Source organism: Oryctolagus cuniculus, chromosome 12 (genome assembly GCF_051225735.1).
Source record: "Oryctolagus cuniculus isolate XC-2025 breed Fujian yellow rabbit chromosome 12, ASM5122573v1, whole genome shotgun sequence".
Lineage (NCBI taxonomy): Eukaryota > Metazoa > Chordata > Mammalia > Lagomorpha > Leporidae > Oryctolagus > Oryctolagus cuniculus.
Window position 1 is genome coordinate 97,659,103 of NC_142878.1, and position 14,595 is coordinate 97,673,697.

At 46.7% G+C, this 14,595-nt stretch overlaps 1 protein-coding gene across 18 annotated transcripts in view; it reads right to left on the bottom strand.

Moving 5' to 3' along the window:
• Nucleotides 1-14,595, bottom strand: part of LOC127482730 (monoacylglycerol lipase ABHD2) — a 290,474-nt gene that overhangs the window by 139,379 nt on the left and 136,500 nt on the right. For all 18 annotated transcript variants that reach the window (XR_016218314.1, XR_016218325.1, XR_016218319.1 and 15 more), the window contains one exon: nt 209-384. Coding sequence is in view for 4 of the 18 variants with exons in the window: in XM_089310664.1 (XP_089166790.1) it covers nt 209-384 (176 nt within the window). In the remaining 14 variants the exon portion in view is untranslated. The remainder of the gene's footprint in view (nt 1-208; nt 385-14,595) is intronic.

Consider the following 14,595-nt stretch of genomic DNA (forward strand, 5'->3'; position numbering starts at 1 on the left):
CTGAGGAGCCTTAAATGGTGCTGGCAAGCACACGTTAGAGTTAATCCCTGTCGGCTGCTCCTCCTGGCTGCATCCCCACACACTTCCCAGCAGTCCCGGATGAAACGGGACAGCTGGTGGCAGGGCAGCAGCGTTCACCCCGTGCTCCGCACTGACCAGGGCTCCTTCTTGCAGTGGTGACCAAGCTGCACGTGTCAGACCAGCTCACCTCCAACACAGTGCTCAGCCAAGGGCTCAAAGAGGTCGAAAGTAGAAGTGGCTCCGTCAGACATGGTGATGAACTTCCGGTGCCCATACGGGTGTGGCGACCTCACCCTTCCCATCTTTCCATACAAGGCCGTCTGGATGTGTCCGCTCTTCCCCCAGATCAACGGTGGAATGTATCTAAGAAAGAAGGAGAGGTCAGTATGCTCCACGTTCCTCCAACAATGCTCTGAGAAAACCTTTCAGTAGAAGTCTTCCAGCCTATTCAAGTTTCCTCCTGACACATTCTGTACACCAAGCATACACATGGGGTTTTATGACCTTCCATCCATGCCGTGATTCACCCCTTTCCCATCTATTAATACATCCTGCATCCAATGAGCTCTAGAAATCACCCAGGTCATGCTCACATAGAGAGGGTTTCAAATTTAGGGTGTTAAGTAATTAATTCCACACGGATTATTTCCACACTATAGAATAAAAAGAAAGCAACACACACTGAGCATATTCTAACTAGATGGGGTTAGCCTCATCATCAGAGGAGCTAATGTATACGAAACAACACAGCGCCTATGCTTACTAAATGCTCACTTTTCTCCCTTCCCCTAACAAGACAGGCCACACTGTAGGATCACCAAACCTGCTGTTCTCAGTACAGTGGGAAGGGCTGCAAACTGTAACCCCTGGAGAGCGTGCTGGAAGGGCAGAGCTGTGTAAATAGTTACTGGATTCATGAAAGAAAAGGGCTTGTCAGCTTAAGCAAGGCAGGATGCCTCCCTTACCAGCTGTCCTTCGTGGAAATGTGAAAATCTGGGCCTTGGTAGGAAATGCAAAAATCACAAGCGTACTTAATTACTGGGAGAAGAAGGTGCTCCAAGTTACAACTAGGAAATGATTATGGCTCACGACCAGAGTACAAGAGGAACCCATTTACTGAGACTACTTGTTTCTCTCCCATGGCTTTTCACTCAAGCTTGCTGGCTGGCCAGGATTTGTGTCTTACAGAGTCATATTCTACAGTACAATCCTTCATCTTTGTATTATATCCCAGGGCGAGTGTTTTAATAATAATTTGCCTTAGCCTATTTGCCAGCTCATGCCTGTCAGTGCTCTCAGAACCAGATGATTTGAGAAGCTCTTCTTTGATCTGCTCTTGTTATGCGTGTGTCTAATTAGATAAATATGCACAAAGTTAAAAGAAGTATCAAGCCAGCTCCCAGATAAGCTTCCTCTTTGCAGCTGGGGAGGAGAGGTGACAGGGGACCCAAAATGGGCAGGGAGTTAGAGATAAATGGGCTGAAGGATTTTTCCAGTTTCTGTCTCTACAGTATACTCTAACTCCACCCCCTTTCCCATGATGCACCTCAGTCTCCTACATGATGAAGAAGGAGCCAGGAAAGTTCCATGTGGAGATGCCATGAAACTTTCCGGGAAGACCTCACCCCACCCAAACTCCACCCAGGTTGCATGTTCAGTTAGGTCACCGCTCTCTACCCCACAGAGGGGACCACTGGACTAGCGACCCTCGCCTTTTTGGTGCCTTCTTGCATGTTCTCTCCTCACAGGCAGGTCTTTCTCTTTGGGGCTTTCATGGAGAGCTTTTCTCTCCATGCGTTTGCCCACACTCACTCTCTCACTCTAAATAAACCCTGCTCTCATTACTGCACTTTATTTATGCCTCTGCTTTGAATTCTTATCTCATGCAGGGACAAGAGCCCGGAATAAAAGCTGGGAAACACATTCCTTCCACAGAGGAAAGAGTATTTTAAGACTGTGGGGACATGAAGCCGCTCGCTGTATACCCCCACAGGTGCAAATATCTGCAGAAGCCATGGCATCTGGAGAGCAGACCGAGGCATTTCTAAGAGCTGAGTGGATTGCAGAAATAACAAAAAGCGTGCTCATAAAAATAATGTCAACCGGGCAACTGCAAACGCCATTTAGACAGAATTGATAGAGGGTTTCAGACTACCAAGTTGGACAATAAATTGTGCGCACAGGGTGACGAGTGATCCAGGTCACCAAACTCCTGATCACTCTTGGAGACAAGTATGAAGAAAATTTCTTTACAGCATGGAGTTAAAACAGAAATATGCCGAGGTTAGAAATGTCAGAACAGGTAAATTTCACATGCCTGTCTTCCGATCTTGCTCATAACCTGCTCTTAGATAATATGGCAAATGAATAAAATTAAAATTCTTTTGGTCAGTCACAGATTTCACAGACCCTTGTAAGGATGACACATGTGCTCAACCTGAGGACATGCTCCTGGTTTGACGTCATGTCACCCCCCTCTGTCTTGGCAGCAGACTCCCAAATGGCCTCTGAGCCTCTGGTCTTGCTCCCACCTACTCAACCGTCCACCTGACCAATGAAGGGTCAATCTCGACACACAAAAATGGCCTTGGCCCTGCACTGCATGGGTGCTGGTTTGCTTAGAAGGCTGGCCACCCCTGTGGGTCAGTTAACTTTCTGGGTAAACCTTGTGCCGAGGTGCCTTTGCTCATGCTGTTTCTTTTGCCTGGAATACACTTAGTAACTCTAAAAAGACAAACACATGTTTTATTTTTATTTATTTTTTAAAAATTTTATTTATTTTATTTGAGAGGTAGAGTTACAGACAGTGAGAGGGAGAGACAGAGAAAGGTCTTCCTTCTGTTGGTTCACTCCCCATATGGCTGCAAAGGCTGGAGCTGCGCCAATCCAAAGCCAGGAGCCAGGTGCCTCTTCCCGGTCTCTCACATGGGTGCAGGGGCCCAAGGACTTGGCCCATCCTCTACTGCTTTCCCAGACCATAGCTGAGAGCTGGATTGGAAGTGGAACAGCTGGGACTAGAATCAGTGCCCATATGGAATGCCGGCGCCGCAGGAGGAAGATTAACCTACTGCACCACGGTGCCGGCCTCCAAGTGCATGCTTTAAAATGAAAAGGGAGTGGGTGTTAGATCCGGTGGCTGGGGTGCTGGTTGGAAGGCCCCTGTCTCACATCAGAGTGCCTGGACTCAACGTCCGCTGCCGCTGGCTCCCAACTCCAGCTTCCTGCTGATGTAGACCCTGGGAGGCAGCAGATGGCTCACATGATTAGGTTCCTGCCACACATATGCGAGACCTGGATTGAGTGCAGGGTCCCGGCTCTAACCCTAGCCAGGGGCCACTGTGGGCACTCAGGGAATGAAGCAGCAGACGGGAACTCTCTTTCCCTCCCTGTCTCCAAAGCATATACACCAAAAATATATTTAAAAATAATAGATACCATAATAATGTAAATTCAGCTATTGGCATACGGCTACAGTTCTGTTTCCAACCCACCTAACCCTGTTTTCAGACTGGGGTAAGAGAAAATTCACAAAAGGATGTGTGTGTGTGTCTGTGTTTGGATGTGCACATATATATATACATATATATATACATTTTACAGGCAGAGTTAGACAGTGAGAGAGAGAGAGAGACGGAGAGAAAGGTCTTCCTTTTCGTTGGTTCACCCCCCAGATGGCCGCTACAGCTGGCGCGCTGCACCAATCCAAAACCAGGAGCCAGCTGCTTCTCCTGGTTTCCCATGCAGGTGCAGGGCCCAAGCACTTGGGCCATCCTCCACTGCCCTCGCGGGCCACAGCAGAGAGCTGGACTGGAAGAGGGGCAACCGGGACAGAATCCGGCGCCCAACCGGGACTAGAACCCAGGGTGCCGGCGCCGCAGGCGGAGGATTAGCCTGGTGAGCCACGGAGCCGGCCCTGGATGTGCACACATATTAGGAATCAACTTGCCTCAGAATCAACTTGGACTTTCTCAGCTCAACATAAGCTCAGCTGTGTACAAGGAAGTCTCATATTCTTCAATTTTAGGATATCACTGATGAATACTGATAAAACACTGCTTTTACTTAACTTCATAATGATACAACACCAGGGTTTAAAAACTGAAGTTTGGGGGCCGGCGCCGTGGTGCAGCGGGTTAAAACCCTGGCCTGAAGTGCCAGCATCCCATATGGGTAGTGGTTCTAGTCCTTCCTGGCTATTCCTTTTCCAACCCAGCTCTCTGCTATGTCCTGGGAAAGCAGTGGAAAATGGCCCAAGTCCTTGGGCCCTGCACCCATGTGGGAGACGCGGAAGAAGCTCCTGGCTCCTGGCTTCGGATCAGTGTAGCTCCAGCCATTGTGGCCATCTAGGAAGGGAACCAGCCGATGGAAGACCTTTCTCTCTCTCTCTCTCTGCCTCTCCTCTCTCTGTGTAACTCTGACTTTCAAATAAATAAATAAATCTTAAAAACAAAACAAAACAAAAAACTGAAGTTTGGGGCCGGTGCTGTGGGGTAGCAGGTAAAGCCACTGCTTGTAGTGCCAGCATCCCATATGGGTGCCAGTTCAAGTCTCGAATACTCCTCTTCCAATCCAGCTCTCTGCTATGGCCTAGGAAAGCAGTAGAAAATGGCTCAACTTCTTGTGCCCTTGTACCCACGTGGGAGACGCACTAGAAGCTCCTGGCTCCTGGCTTTGGATCAGCCCAGTCTGGCTGTTGCGGCCATCTGGGGAGTGAACCAGAGGATAGAAGACCTCTCTCACTCTCTCCCTCCCTTCCTCTCCCCCTCCCTCCCTCCCTCCTTCCCTCTTTCTCTGCCTCTGCTCTCTGTAACTCTGCCTTTCAAATAAATCATAAAAAAAAAAAAAAAAACTGAATCTTGCAGCCATTTACTGTGGTGTGGTTTTATTGTATGTTTTTGTTTATGATTTATCCACAGATCTCCAAGAGAAAAAGTTAAGAAAACAAAACAGAATATGTGCCTGGTCACAAGGTTGAGGTCAGGGAGGAAATATGGACAGAAACAACAGAATGTTTTGAAATTTATATATACACAGAAGAGATGCTGCTAAAATGGTCCATGAAGCAGTGTGGTTTATTCCAACTGCCCCGTGGCAGTTTGTCTGAAAGCCTCCTGTCCCATCAGGAGCTAGGTTTCCTTTCCATGCAGGTAGGCTGACCCATGGCTTATTTGGGTTGATGGAATGTGCTGGAAGGACTGCTGTGCAGATCTGGGCCTGGCTCCTAAGGGACCTACAGCTTTGCTTTCATTTCCGTGCAACCTGACCACCAGAGATGAGAGGCCATCCAGAAGGAACCGGGCAGGAATGGCAAATGGAGCTGAGAGCTGCATGCATTTTAAGCCTCGCAGATCCTGCCAAATGGCCTTCCAAAAATAACGGATCCGTTTATATTGCCACCGATAATGCATAAAAGTACCTGTCTTCCTCACCCTCATCAATAATTGGCACTATCAATCTTTGACATCCTGGCCACTTTAAAGGGTGAAAATGGACATCCTATTTCATCCTGTGTTTCTTAAGGGTGAGCTAATCTATAGTTAAAAAAAAAGTTCCTGGCTTGAATTGCATTTCCCCAGTTCATATATTTATTAATTATTTGTATTTCTCTTCCATGAATTGTCTGTTCACATTGTTGTCTATGTTTATTATATTCTTTCTCCTATTAAGTATTTTATTAAATACATTAAAGCCGCTATTATATGTTACAAATGCTTTCTTCCAGTCTGTTGTATATTTTACTTTATGTTTTACCTTACATACTATTTTTGTGATTAAATCTGGTAGTTTTAGAAATTCGAACCTTGTGTTTTGTATCATGTTTTTGTTTTATTTTATTTTTTGACAGGCAGAGTTAGACAGTGAGAGACAGAGACAGAGACAGAGAGAGAGAAAGGTTTTCCTTTGGTTAGTTCACCCCTGAAATGGCTGCTGCGGCCGGCACGCTGTGCTGATCCGAAGCCAGGAGCCAGATGCTTCCTCCTGGTCTCCCATGGAGTGCAGGGCCCATGGACCTGGGCCATCCTCCACTGTCTTCCCGGGCCACAGCAGAGAGCTAGACTTGAAGAGGAGCAACCGGGACAGAACCCGGTGCCCCAACCAGGACTAGAACCTGCGGTGCCGGCACTGCAGGCGGAGGATTAGCCAAGTGAGCCACAGTGCCGGTCTTGTATCATGTTTTTAAAAAGAGCTATTCTACTAACTGATAGAACAAAAAAGGGAGAGAATGATCTAACATGGGAAGCAGGATACACAGCAGACTCATAGAATGGCAGATGACCTAAACAGCACTCTGGCCTCAGAATCAGCCCTTAAGGCATTCAGATCTGGCTGAAGAGCCCATGAGAGTATTTCAGGCATAGAAAGCCAAGACACTCTGGCAAAACAAACAAACAAACTAACTAACTAACTAACTAAATGAAAGATCTCTGCAAGTGAGATCCCAGTAGAAAGAATGGGCCATCAAAGAAGGAGGTACCTTTCTCTGGAGGGAGGAGTGAACCTCCACTTTGACTATGGCCTTGTCTAAATAAGATCAAAGTTGGCGAACTCAAAAGGCTTCCATAGCCTTGGCAACTCATGACAGGAGCCTAGGGAGATTACTGATGCCATAAACAAGAGTGTCAAATTGTTAAGTCAACAACAGGAGTCACTGTGCACTTACTCCTCATGTAGGATCTCTGTCCTTAATGTGCTGTTCAATGTGAATTAATGCTATATCTAGTACTCAAACAGTATTTTACACTTTATGTTCTGTGTGGGTGTAAACTGTTGAAATCTTTACTTAATATATACTAAATTCATCTTCTGTATATAAAGATAATTGAAAATGAATCTTGATGTGAATGAAATGGGAGAGGGAGCGGGAGTTGGGAGGGTTGCGGGTGGGAGGAAAGTTATGGGGGGGAGAAGCCATTAAAATCCATAAGCTGTACTTTGGAAATTTATATTTGCTAAATAAAAGTTTAAAAAAAGAGCTATTCTAACACCCAATTACAAATATATTCCCCAATGTTTCCATTTATTACTTTTATGATTTTTTTTAAAAAAGATTTATTTATTCATTATTTGAAAGGGACAGTGAGAGAGACAGAGATCTTCCATTCAATGATTTATTTCCCAAATGGCCACAACAGCCAGGGCTGGGCCAGTGGAGCCAGGAGCTCGGAACTCCATCTGGGTCTCCCACATGGGTGGCAGGAACTCAAATACTTGAGCCATCATCTGCAGCTTCCCAGGCAAGTTCGCAGGGAGTCGGCTCAGAAGCAGAGTAGCTGGGACTCCAACGGGCACTGCAATATGGGATGGGGGTGTCCCAAGTGGTGGCTTAACCCACTATACCACAACGCCAGCCTCCTCTTAGAGTTAAAAAAGTGTATTAGTCTCAAATCTATTATTTTTATAAATGGTGTGAAGGTCTAACTCATTTTTTCACTAAGGGATTAACTAATGTTCTTATACAATAAACGGCCCATTCTTTCTCTACTGATTTCAACCGCCATCTCTAACGTATGCCAAATTTCTAATAAAAGATTTGTATTTGTTTCTATTTTCTCCAGTCCGGCTCATCAAGCTACCTGCTGATCACATGTCAATATGATGCTGCTGTACATGATATGCTTCAGGAAACATATTGCGAGCTGATGGTATTCATGTTCTTTTTCAAAATTTTCTTGGCATATTTTTGTCATTTTATTTTCTGATGAATTCTAGGATTAGCTTGTTTGAAAATTCTGGGATTTCTCATTGGAAGCACAACAAACATATTTTACTCTGGGGATAAATGGACATCTTTACAATATTGACTTATCCCATCCAAAACCATGGTATATCTTTCCATCATGCCCTAGAGTAAAACTTTACTTTCTTCATGTTTAACAATACTCGTTTTACAGGCCGGCGCCGTGGCTCACTAGGCTAATCCTCCACCTAGCGGCGCCGGCACACCGGGTTCTAGTCCCGGTCGGGGCGCCGGATTCTGTCCCAGTTGCCCCTCTTCCAGGCCAGCTCTCTGCTATGGCCCAGGAGTGCAGTGGAGGATAGCCCAAGTGCTTGGGCCCTGCACCCCATGGGAGACCAGGATAAGTATCTGGCTCCTGCCTTCGGATCAGTCCGATGCGCCAACCGCAGTGCGCTGGCCACGGCGGCCATTGGAGGGTGAACCAACGGCAAAGGAAGACCTTTCTCTCTGTCTCTCTCTCTCACTGTCCACTCTGCCTGTAAAAAAAAAACAAAACAAAACTCGTTTTACTACACTAATTTGCATGTAGTTCTATATGTATTTTTATTATTATTTTTTTAAATTTACTTGAGGGGGCTGGTGCTGTGGCACAGTGGGTTAAAGCCCTGGCCTGAAGCGCCAGCATCCCATATGGGCGCCGGTTCTAGTCCTGGCTGCTCCACTTCCAATCCAGCTCTCTGCTATGGCCTAGGAAAGCAGTAGAAGATGGCCCAAGGTCTTGGGCTCCTGCACCCACGTGGAAGACCCAGAAGAAGCTCCTGGCTCCTGGCTTTGGATCCGTGCAGCTCCCGCCATTTCGGCCATCTAGGGAGTGAACCATCTGGGGAGTGAAGAGCTCTCTCTCTGTCTCTACCTCTCTTTGTAACTCTTTCAAATAAATAAAAATAAATCTTTAAATAAAATTTACTTGAGCTGGTGCCGCGGCTCTCTTGGCTTATCCTCCACCTGCGGCGCCGGCACCCAAGGTTCTAGTCCCGGTTGGGGCGCCGGATTCTGTCCCGGTTGCTCCTCTTCTAGTCCAGCTCTCTGCTGTAGCCCGGGAAGGCAGTGGAGGATGGCCCAAGTGCTTGGGCCCTGCACCCCATGGGAGACCAGGAGAAGCACCTGGCTCCTGGCTTTGGATCAGCGCAGCATGCTGGCCGTAGCGGCCACCTGGGGGGTGAACCAACGGAAAAAAGGAAGACCTTTCTCTCTGTCTCTCTAACTCTGCCTGTCAAAAAAAAAATTTACTTGAAAGGCAAAGTGACACACATGCGCACACACACAGAGAGAAAAAGAGAGAGAGAGAGAGAGAGAGAGAGATTCCATCTGCTGGTTCACTCCCCAAATTGCTGCAACAGCCAGGTCTGGGCCAGACAGAAATCAGGAGCCAGGAACTTGGAGACCATCTTGGTCTCTCACATAGAATTCAGGGGCCCAAGTTCTTGGAGCACCTTCCACTGTCTTCACAGGCACATTAGCAGGAACGTGAATTGGAATCAGAGTAGCTGGAACTTGAACCAGCACTCTGATGTGATATGTGGTATTGCAAGTGGTGGCTTAACTTGCTAAGCCACAATGCAGAACTCAAAACTTTCAAAATTATTTTTAATTTGTTTGAGAGGCAGAGAGCGCGCCCACCTGCCAGTTCACTCCTCAAATGCTCTCAATAGCTGTGGCCATAGCCAGGAGCTAGGAACCCAATCCAGGTCTCCCACGTGGTGGGGAGGAACCTAAATGCATCATCACTGTGCCCCTGGTCTGCATCAGTGGGAAGCTGGAGTCAGGAAATGAATACAGGCACTCTCATGTGGGACACAGCATCTTCACTGCAAAGCTAAACACACTCTGAGAAACCTCCTGATTCCACAGCAGCTGGACCACTTCACATTTCCACCAGCAATGTACAAGGGTTCCAATTTCTTCACATTTTCCCAACACTTGTGGTCTCCCATTAACAAAAAAATTTTTTGCAGCCATCTTATTGGGTGAGAAGTGGCATCTCAATGTGGTTTTGGTTTGTATTCCCACCATTCTGACCCTAGGACACTTCCTTTCACTCTATATTTTCATTTCTATATCTAAAATTAACCACAATTTTAAAAATGAACTCACTGATAAATAAATATATATTACCAGCCTCTTGTTCATTTCATAATACCTAAAACTGGTAGAAAGAATAAACTCTGGCTCCTGGCTTCGGAATGGTGCAGCGCTGGCCATGGTGGCCATTTGGGGAGTGAACCAATGGAAGGAAGACCTTTCTGTCTTTCTCTCTCTCTCACTGTCTGTAACTCTGCCTGTCAAAAAAAAAAAAGTAATCGACTCACAATAAAACTGGCAACAGTTAAACTGCATGTAGTATAGCTTAGTGTGATCTAAAAACTGACAGAAGAATCTAATTTTCATATTTCATAAAGATATTAGATCCATAAAATTTAACCTAGAAGACTGGACTTGATGGAACTAATGGCCACAAGAGAACTTCCAATAGTTGTATATATGGTCATAATACATGTAATGGAACAGAAGGTGATCACCAACTCCAAGTTTTGTAGGAAAATTTAAATGGAAACAACCCTGATGAAGATAAAATTTCACTGTGGTATACTAAAAAATAAGTCATGGAATCAAATAGATTCAGTAGAATTTGTTCCAGAAAATATTTTCTTCAAGGAAACTCTTTCACGTCAGCATCACTGTTGGAAATATTTGTACTCACAATGTCCTTGGGTTTAGCCCCTCCTGAGCCTTGTCTCACCAGGAGTGCAAGTGGCTGGAAACCAATCTGTGCTTCATGCCTGCACGTTCCTCTTTCCCAGCCCAACCTGACAAGAGACGGGACCGGCAAGGGAGAGCAAGTGAACCAGGGGGAGGCCGGGCAGGTCCCTGGCCGGGGAGCTCTGTGGAGATCCACCCGGGAGTCTTGTTTCTCCTTCGTAACAAGGAAAGACTAAGCCTCATGACTTCACAGAGAAAAGAGGGAAGGGAAGAGTTACCATGCTCTACTTATCTGTAAGAAAGCGATACATGCCAAGGCAAATGCCACTGGAATCTGACTAAAGAGCAGAAATGACATCATCTGGAGGGAAACCTGGAACCTTTCCCGTGGTGACTTAAAACTCACAAAGGAAGTTCCCCCAGCAAAGGAAGCTTTTTAACCAAGGAAGTCAGGAATGCTTGAGGTACTAACTGTGGCTCTATTGTCGTAAATGGATTTATCTTTTTCTCTGCACACAAAGCATGATATATAAAACCAATACCTTTCTACAGCACTTCAGAGTTTTTCCAAGTCCTTTTTGTACATGATCTCATTTGCCTTTAATGACATCATCACCTGCACATGGGCAGCTGCTGCTCCCCCAATCTTACCATGGGGACCCTAAAGCCATGGCTAATGATTAGCCACTGCTAATCAACATCAGAATTAAGACTTCAGCTGAGGCCTGGGCACCATGTCCTAGGCTTCTTTGATAAAAGACATGAGGACAAATAGATGCTTTCACTCCAGAGACTCTCGTGTCTCTACTAGTCATCCTTTAAAAGTGTTAGTTCTCTAGAAGCAATGCTCGGCACACCTTAAGTAGCTGACAGCCAGCCTTCAGCTTTAAAAATACATCCAATTACCAGAACGGATTTTTTGGTGTTGGCCATTTTTTAAGGCTGTTTACTCACTGGGGGCTTTATGGTGACATGGAGAGCCCGGATAGCTTTTCCTTGTGTACATCTGCTTATTGAGAATCTGGTGAAGGGGGGCTTCAAGACAGAAGCCAGCAATGAACAAGAGAGAGAACAAACAGGAAATCGTGTTCTGCGGCTTCCTCGAGAAAACAAGACAGCAAGAGTCATGGCAAAGGGGAAGCAGTCAGGAGGAACTTCAGTCCCCATTTTAACTTCTGGTCTTGTCTTCTGGGGGTCATTCTATTTTTACGGTGAGGTCATGTCTCACCCATGGCTTGGTTCCCAAGTTAAAAGGCGAAACTATCAACGTGATCAAGTTATACCCTGAACACCCCTCACAAAGGAACAGGCTGTCTCTTGCTAAGTGGAGCCCAGGCAGCTTTCCCCAGCGCCAGGTAGACGGTTGGGCAGCACCTAAGCAACGGATGGCACTGGTGGCTTGAGGCTGGGGCCATGTTGTGAAAACAAGTGGAAAACACAAAAACGTTATCTTTAAATGTGAGGATACAAGAAGATGCTCCCTGCTGCTGCAGAAGAGGCACACAGCCTGCGTGATGGCAGGGGCGTGACGGCCCCCAGCTCACACACCTGGGACTTGTGCTTGTCTGAGTGGGAAGGCCGGCAGAAAGACAAGCAGGAGAGAAGCTGTGTCTGTCATTTTGTTTATTGGCATAAGGAGTTGAATTTGTGTTAAGTTAAAGGTGCACACAATGTAACCTCACTATACTACTAGAAAGCATATCAAGGTAATACGTAAATTTTGCTATGCTAAAAAAAAAAAAAAGAAGGAGTTCATCTTCAGTGTACCCACTACCTAATCAAAGGCACAGGGAAGAAGCCTCCCAGCTTGCAGCGGTCTCTCCGCAGGATTCTGCCAGGCACCCATGGCCCTGCTAGCATTTACCTGGAACTCACTCTTGAGATTTATGCTCGTCCACTGCAGCTCTGCCACTTCACTCTCTACCCCTTGGGCTTCCCTAGCCTTCTAGAAGCCCAAGCCCAAGCCCAAAGAGATGCTCTGACGATTGAAACAAAATGCAGAAGTTCTTGGAAGCCCTTTTGAGAACCCTGCTCTCTCCTGGTCAGATCTACAGAGCTTTGCTGCGTGGCCACGCCAGCTTCTCCAACAACCTCACTCTTAGGTGCTGATCGTGCCCTTGGCTGACTGCGAGCTGAGGCACAGGTGAGGCTTCAAGTCGGCGCTGCACTGTTGGGAGACAGGGACTTGTGAGCTGCCTGCAGTTTCCAGAGACAATGCCCATCTCAACAGGCCCTCTGCCCTGCTCGAAGCATGCATGCAGGTCCATCCCAGGGGAAACATTTGTTCACAGAAGAGAAAGGTGATGAAGACATCTGTTCTGAGAACCACGTGGACCAAGAATGCCTAACCAGGATGGTGTTGTCAGCAGCTGGGACCAAACCAAAGACACTGTCAGGACTGAGCCAGCTCTAACCAGATGTTCTTTGGATCCTTACATATTTATTCAATAAAATTCAACAAATGTGGGTGCTGTAAGGCAAACACAGATAAGAGCAAGCCACAGCGCCAGTCCTCCTCAGGTTCATAATCTGGGGTGGAGCACATGACAAATACACAGACGGCAACTGTCACAGAGTGGTGGGCAGTGAGGTCAGGGCAGAAGAATGGAAGATTACTAAGGGGAAGCAATCATATGGTTGGGAAGTTCAAGTTCCTGGCAGGGAGTCCAAGGTTCTGAGACTCCAATCTCTGAGTCAGGGCCTGGGTTGGTCCCTCTCTCATTCAGTCTTCACAGCAACACTGGGCAATGGCATCATCACAATTTCACGGAGGAGAAAAGCAGACCTTGACTTGCCTAGTGTCACCAAGCCAGGATTAGAGGACAGGTCTCTGATTCAGTCCAGAGATTCTCTTCCTGTTACACTCAAGTCTCATCAGCTCTGGGGCCGGCGCTGTGCGCAGTAGGTTAAGCCTCTATCTGAGGCACTGGCATCCCATATGGGTGGCAGTTCATGTCCTAGCTGCTCCACTTCTGATCCAGCTCCCTGCTGATGTGCCTGGGAAAGCAGGGGAAAATGGTCCAAGTCCTAGGGCCCCTGCATCCATGCGGGAGATCGGGAGGGAGCTCCTTGCTCCTGACTTCAGCTTGGTCCAGCTCTGGCTGTTGCAGCTATTTAGGGAGTGAACCAGCAGATGGAAGACCTCTCTGTCTCTCTCCCTCTCTGTCTGTAAGTCTGCCTCTCAAATAAATAAAACAAATCTTTAAAAACAGAAAAAGACTCATCAACTTCCCCAATGTGTGCCTGGTTCTTTTACTGTCTGATAAACTGTCAATACGTTCTATTAAACCGTGTACCCCAATTGATAATTGAACTTCGCTATGGTGTTCACATGCATTCAACAGAATATCATGTCTTTGGTTTTACATGTTTTTCACAACTAGAGCTGACTTCTTAATGTTAGTAGAGTTTTTTTTTTTTTCTACATGAGACACACCTGGAGCGTGTGTATGCGTGTGTGTGCGTAATTAATGTTTTTTTAAGACTTATTTATTTATTTGAAAGGCAGAGTTACAGAGAGGCAGAGGCAGAGAGTGAGAAGGAGGTCTTCCATGCGCTGGTTCACTCTCCAAAGCCACAACAGCTGGAGCTGTTTGATCTGAAACCAAGAGCTGGGAGCTTCTTCCAGGTCTCCCATACGGGTGCAGGGGCCCAAGGACTTGGGCCATCTTCTACTCTTTCCCAGGCCATAGCGCAGAGCTAGATTGTAAGTAGAGCAGCCGGGACTCGAACTGGCACCCATATGGGATGCTGACACTTCAGACTGGGACTTTAACCTGCTGCACCACGGCACCAGCTCTGAGTAATTAATCTGAATAGTCACATTTGATTCTTTCTAAGTTGGGGCCAGAATGTTAATAAAATCATAGTGGTATCTCCTCCAAGATAATGAGAGCCCGTGAGGATGGAGGTTCTGCTGGAACGCGGACAGGTGTCTGACTGCAGAAGCGTTTTAACTCTTCTTTACTGGTCAGGATAGTCATCGGGATGAACAAAGCCTTGTGGCAGCTCCAGAAACTGGAATACTGAGCTCTGTGTGTGCATGTGCATGTGTGCACACGGGGAGGGGAGGAAGACAGGAAGGGTAGATTTCCTTAGGGTTTATGAGAATGTTCTGTACGTACTCAGTCCTGGAT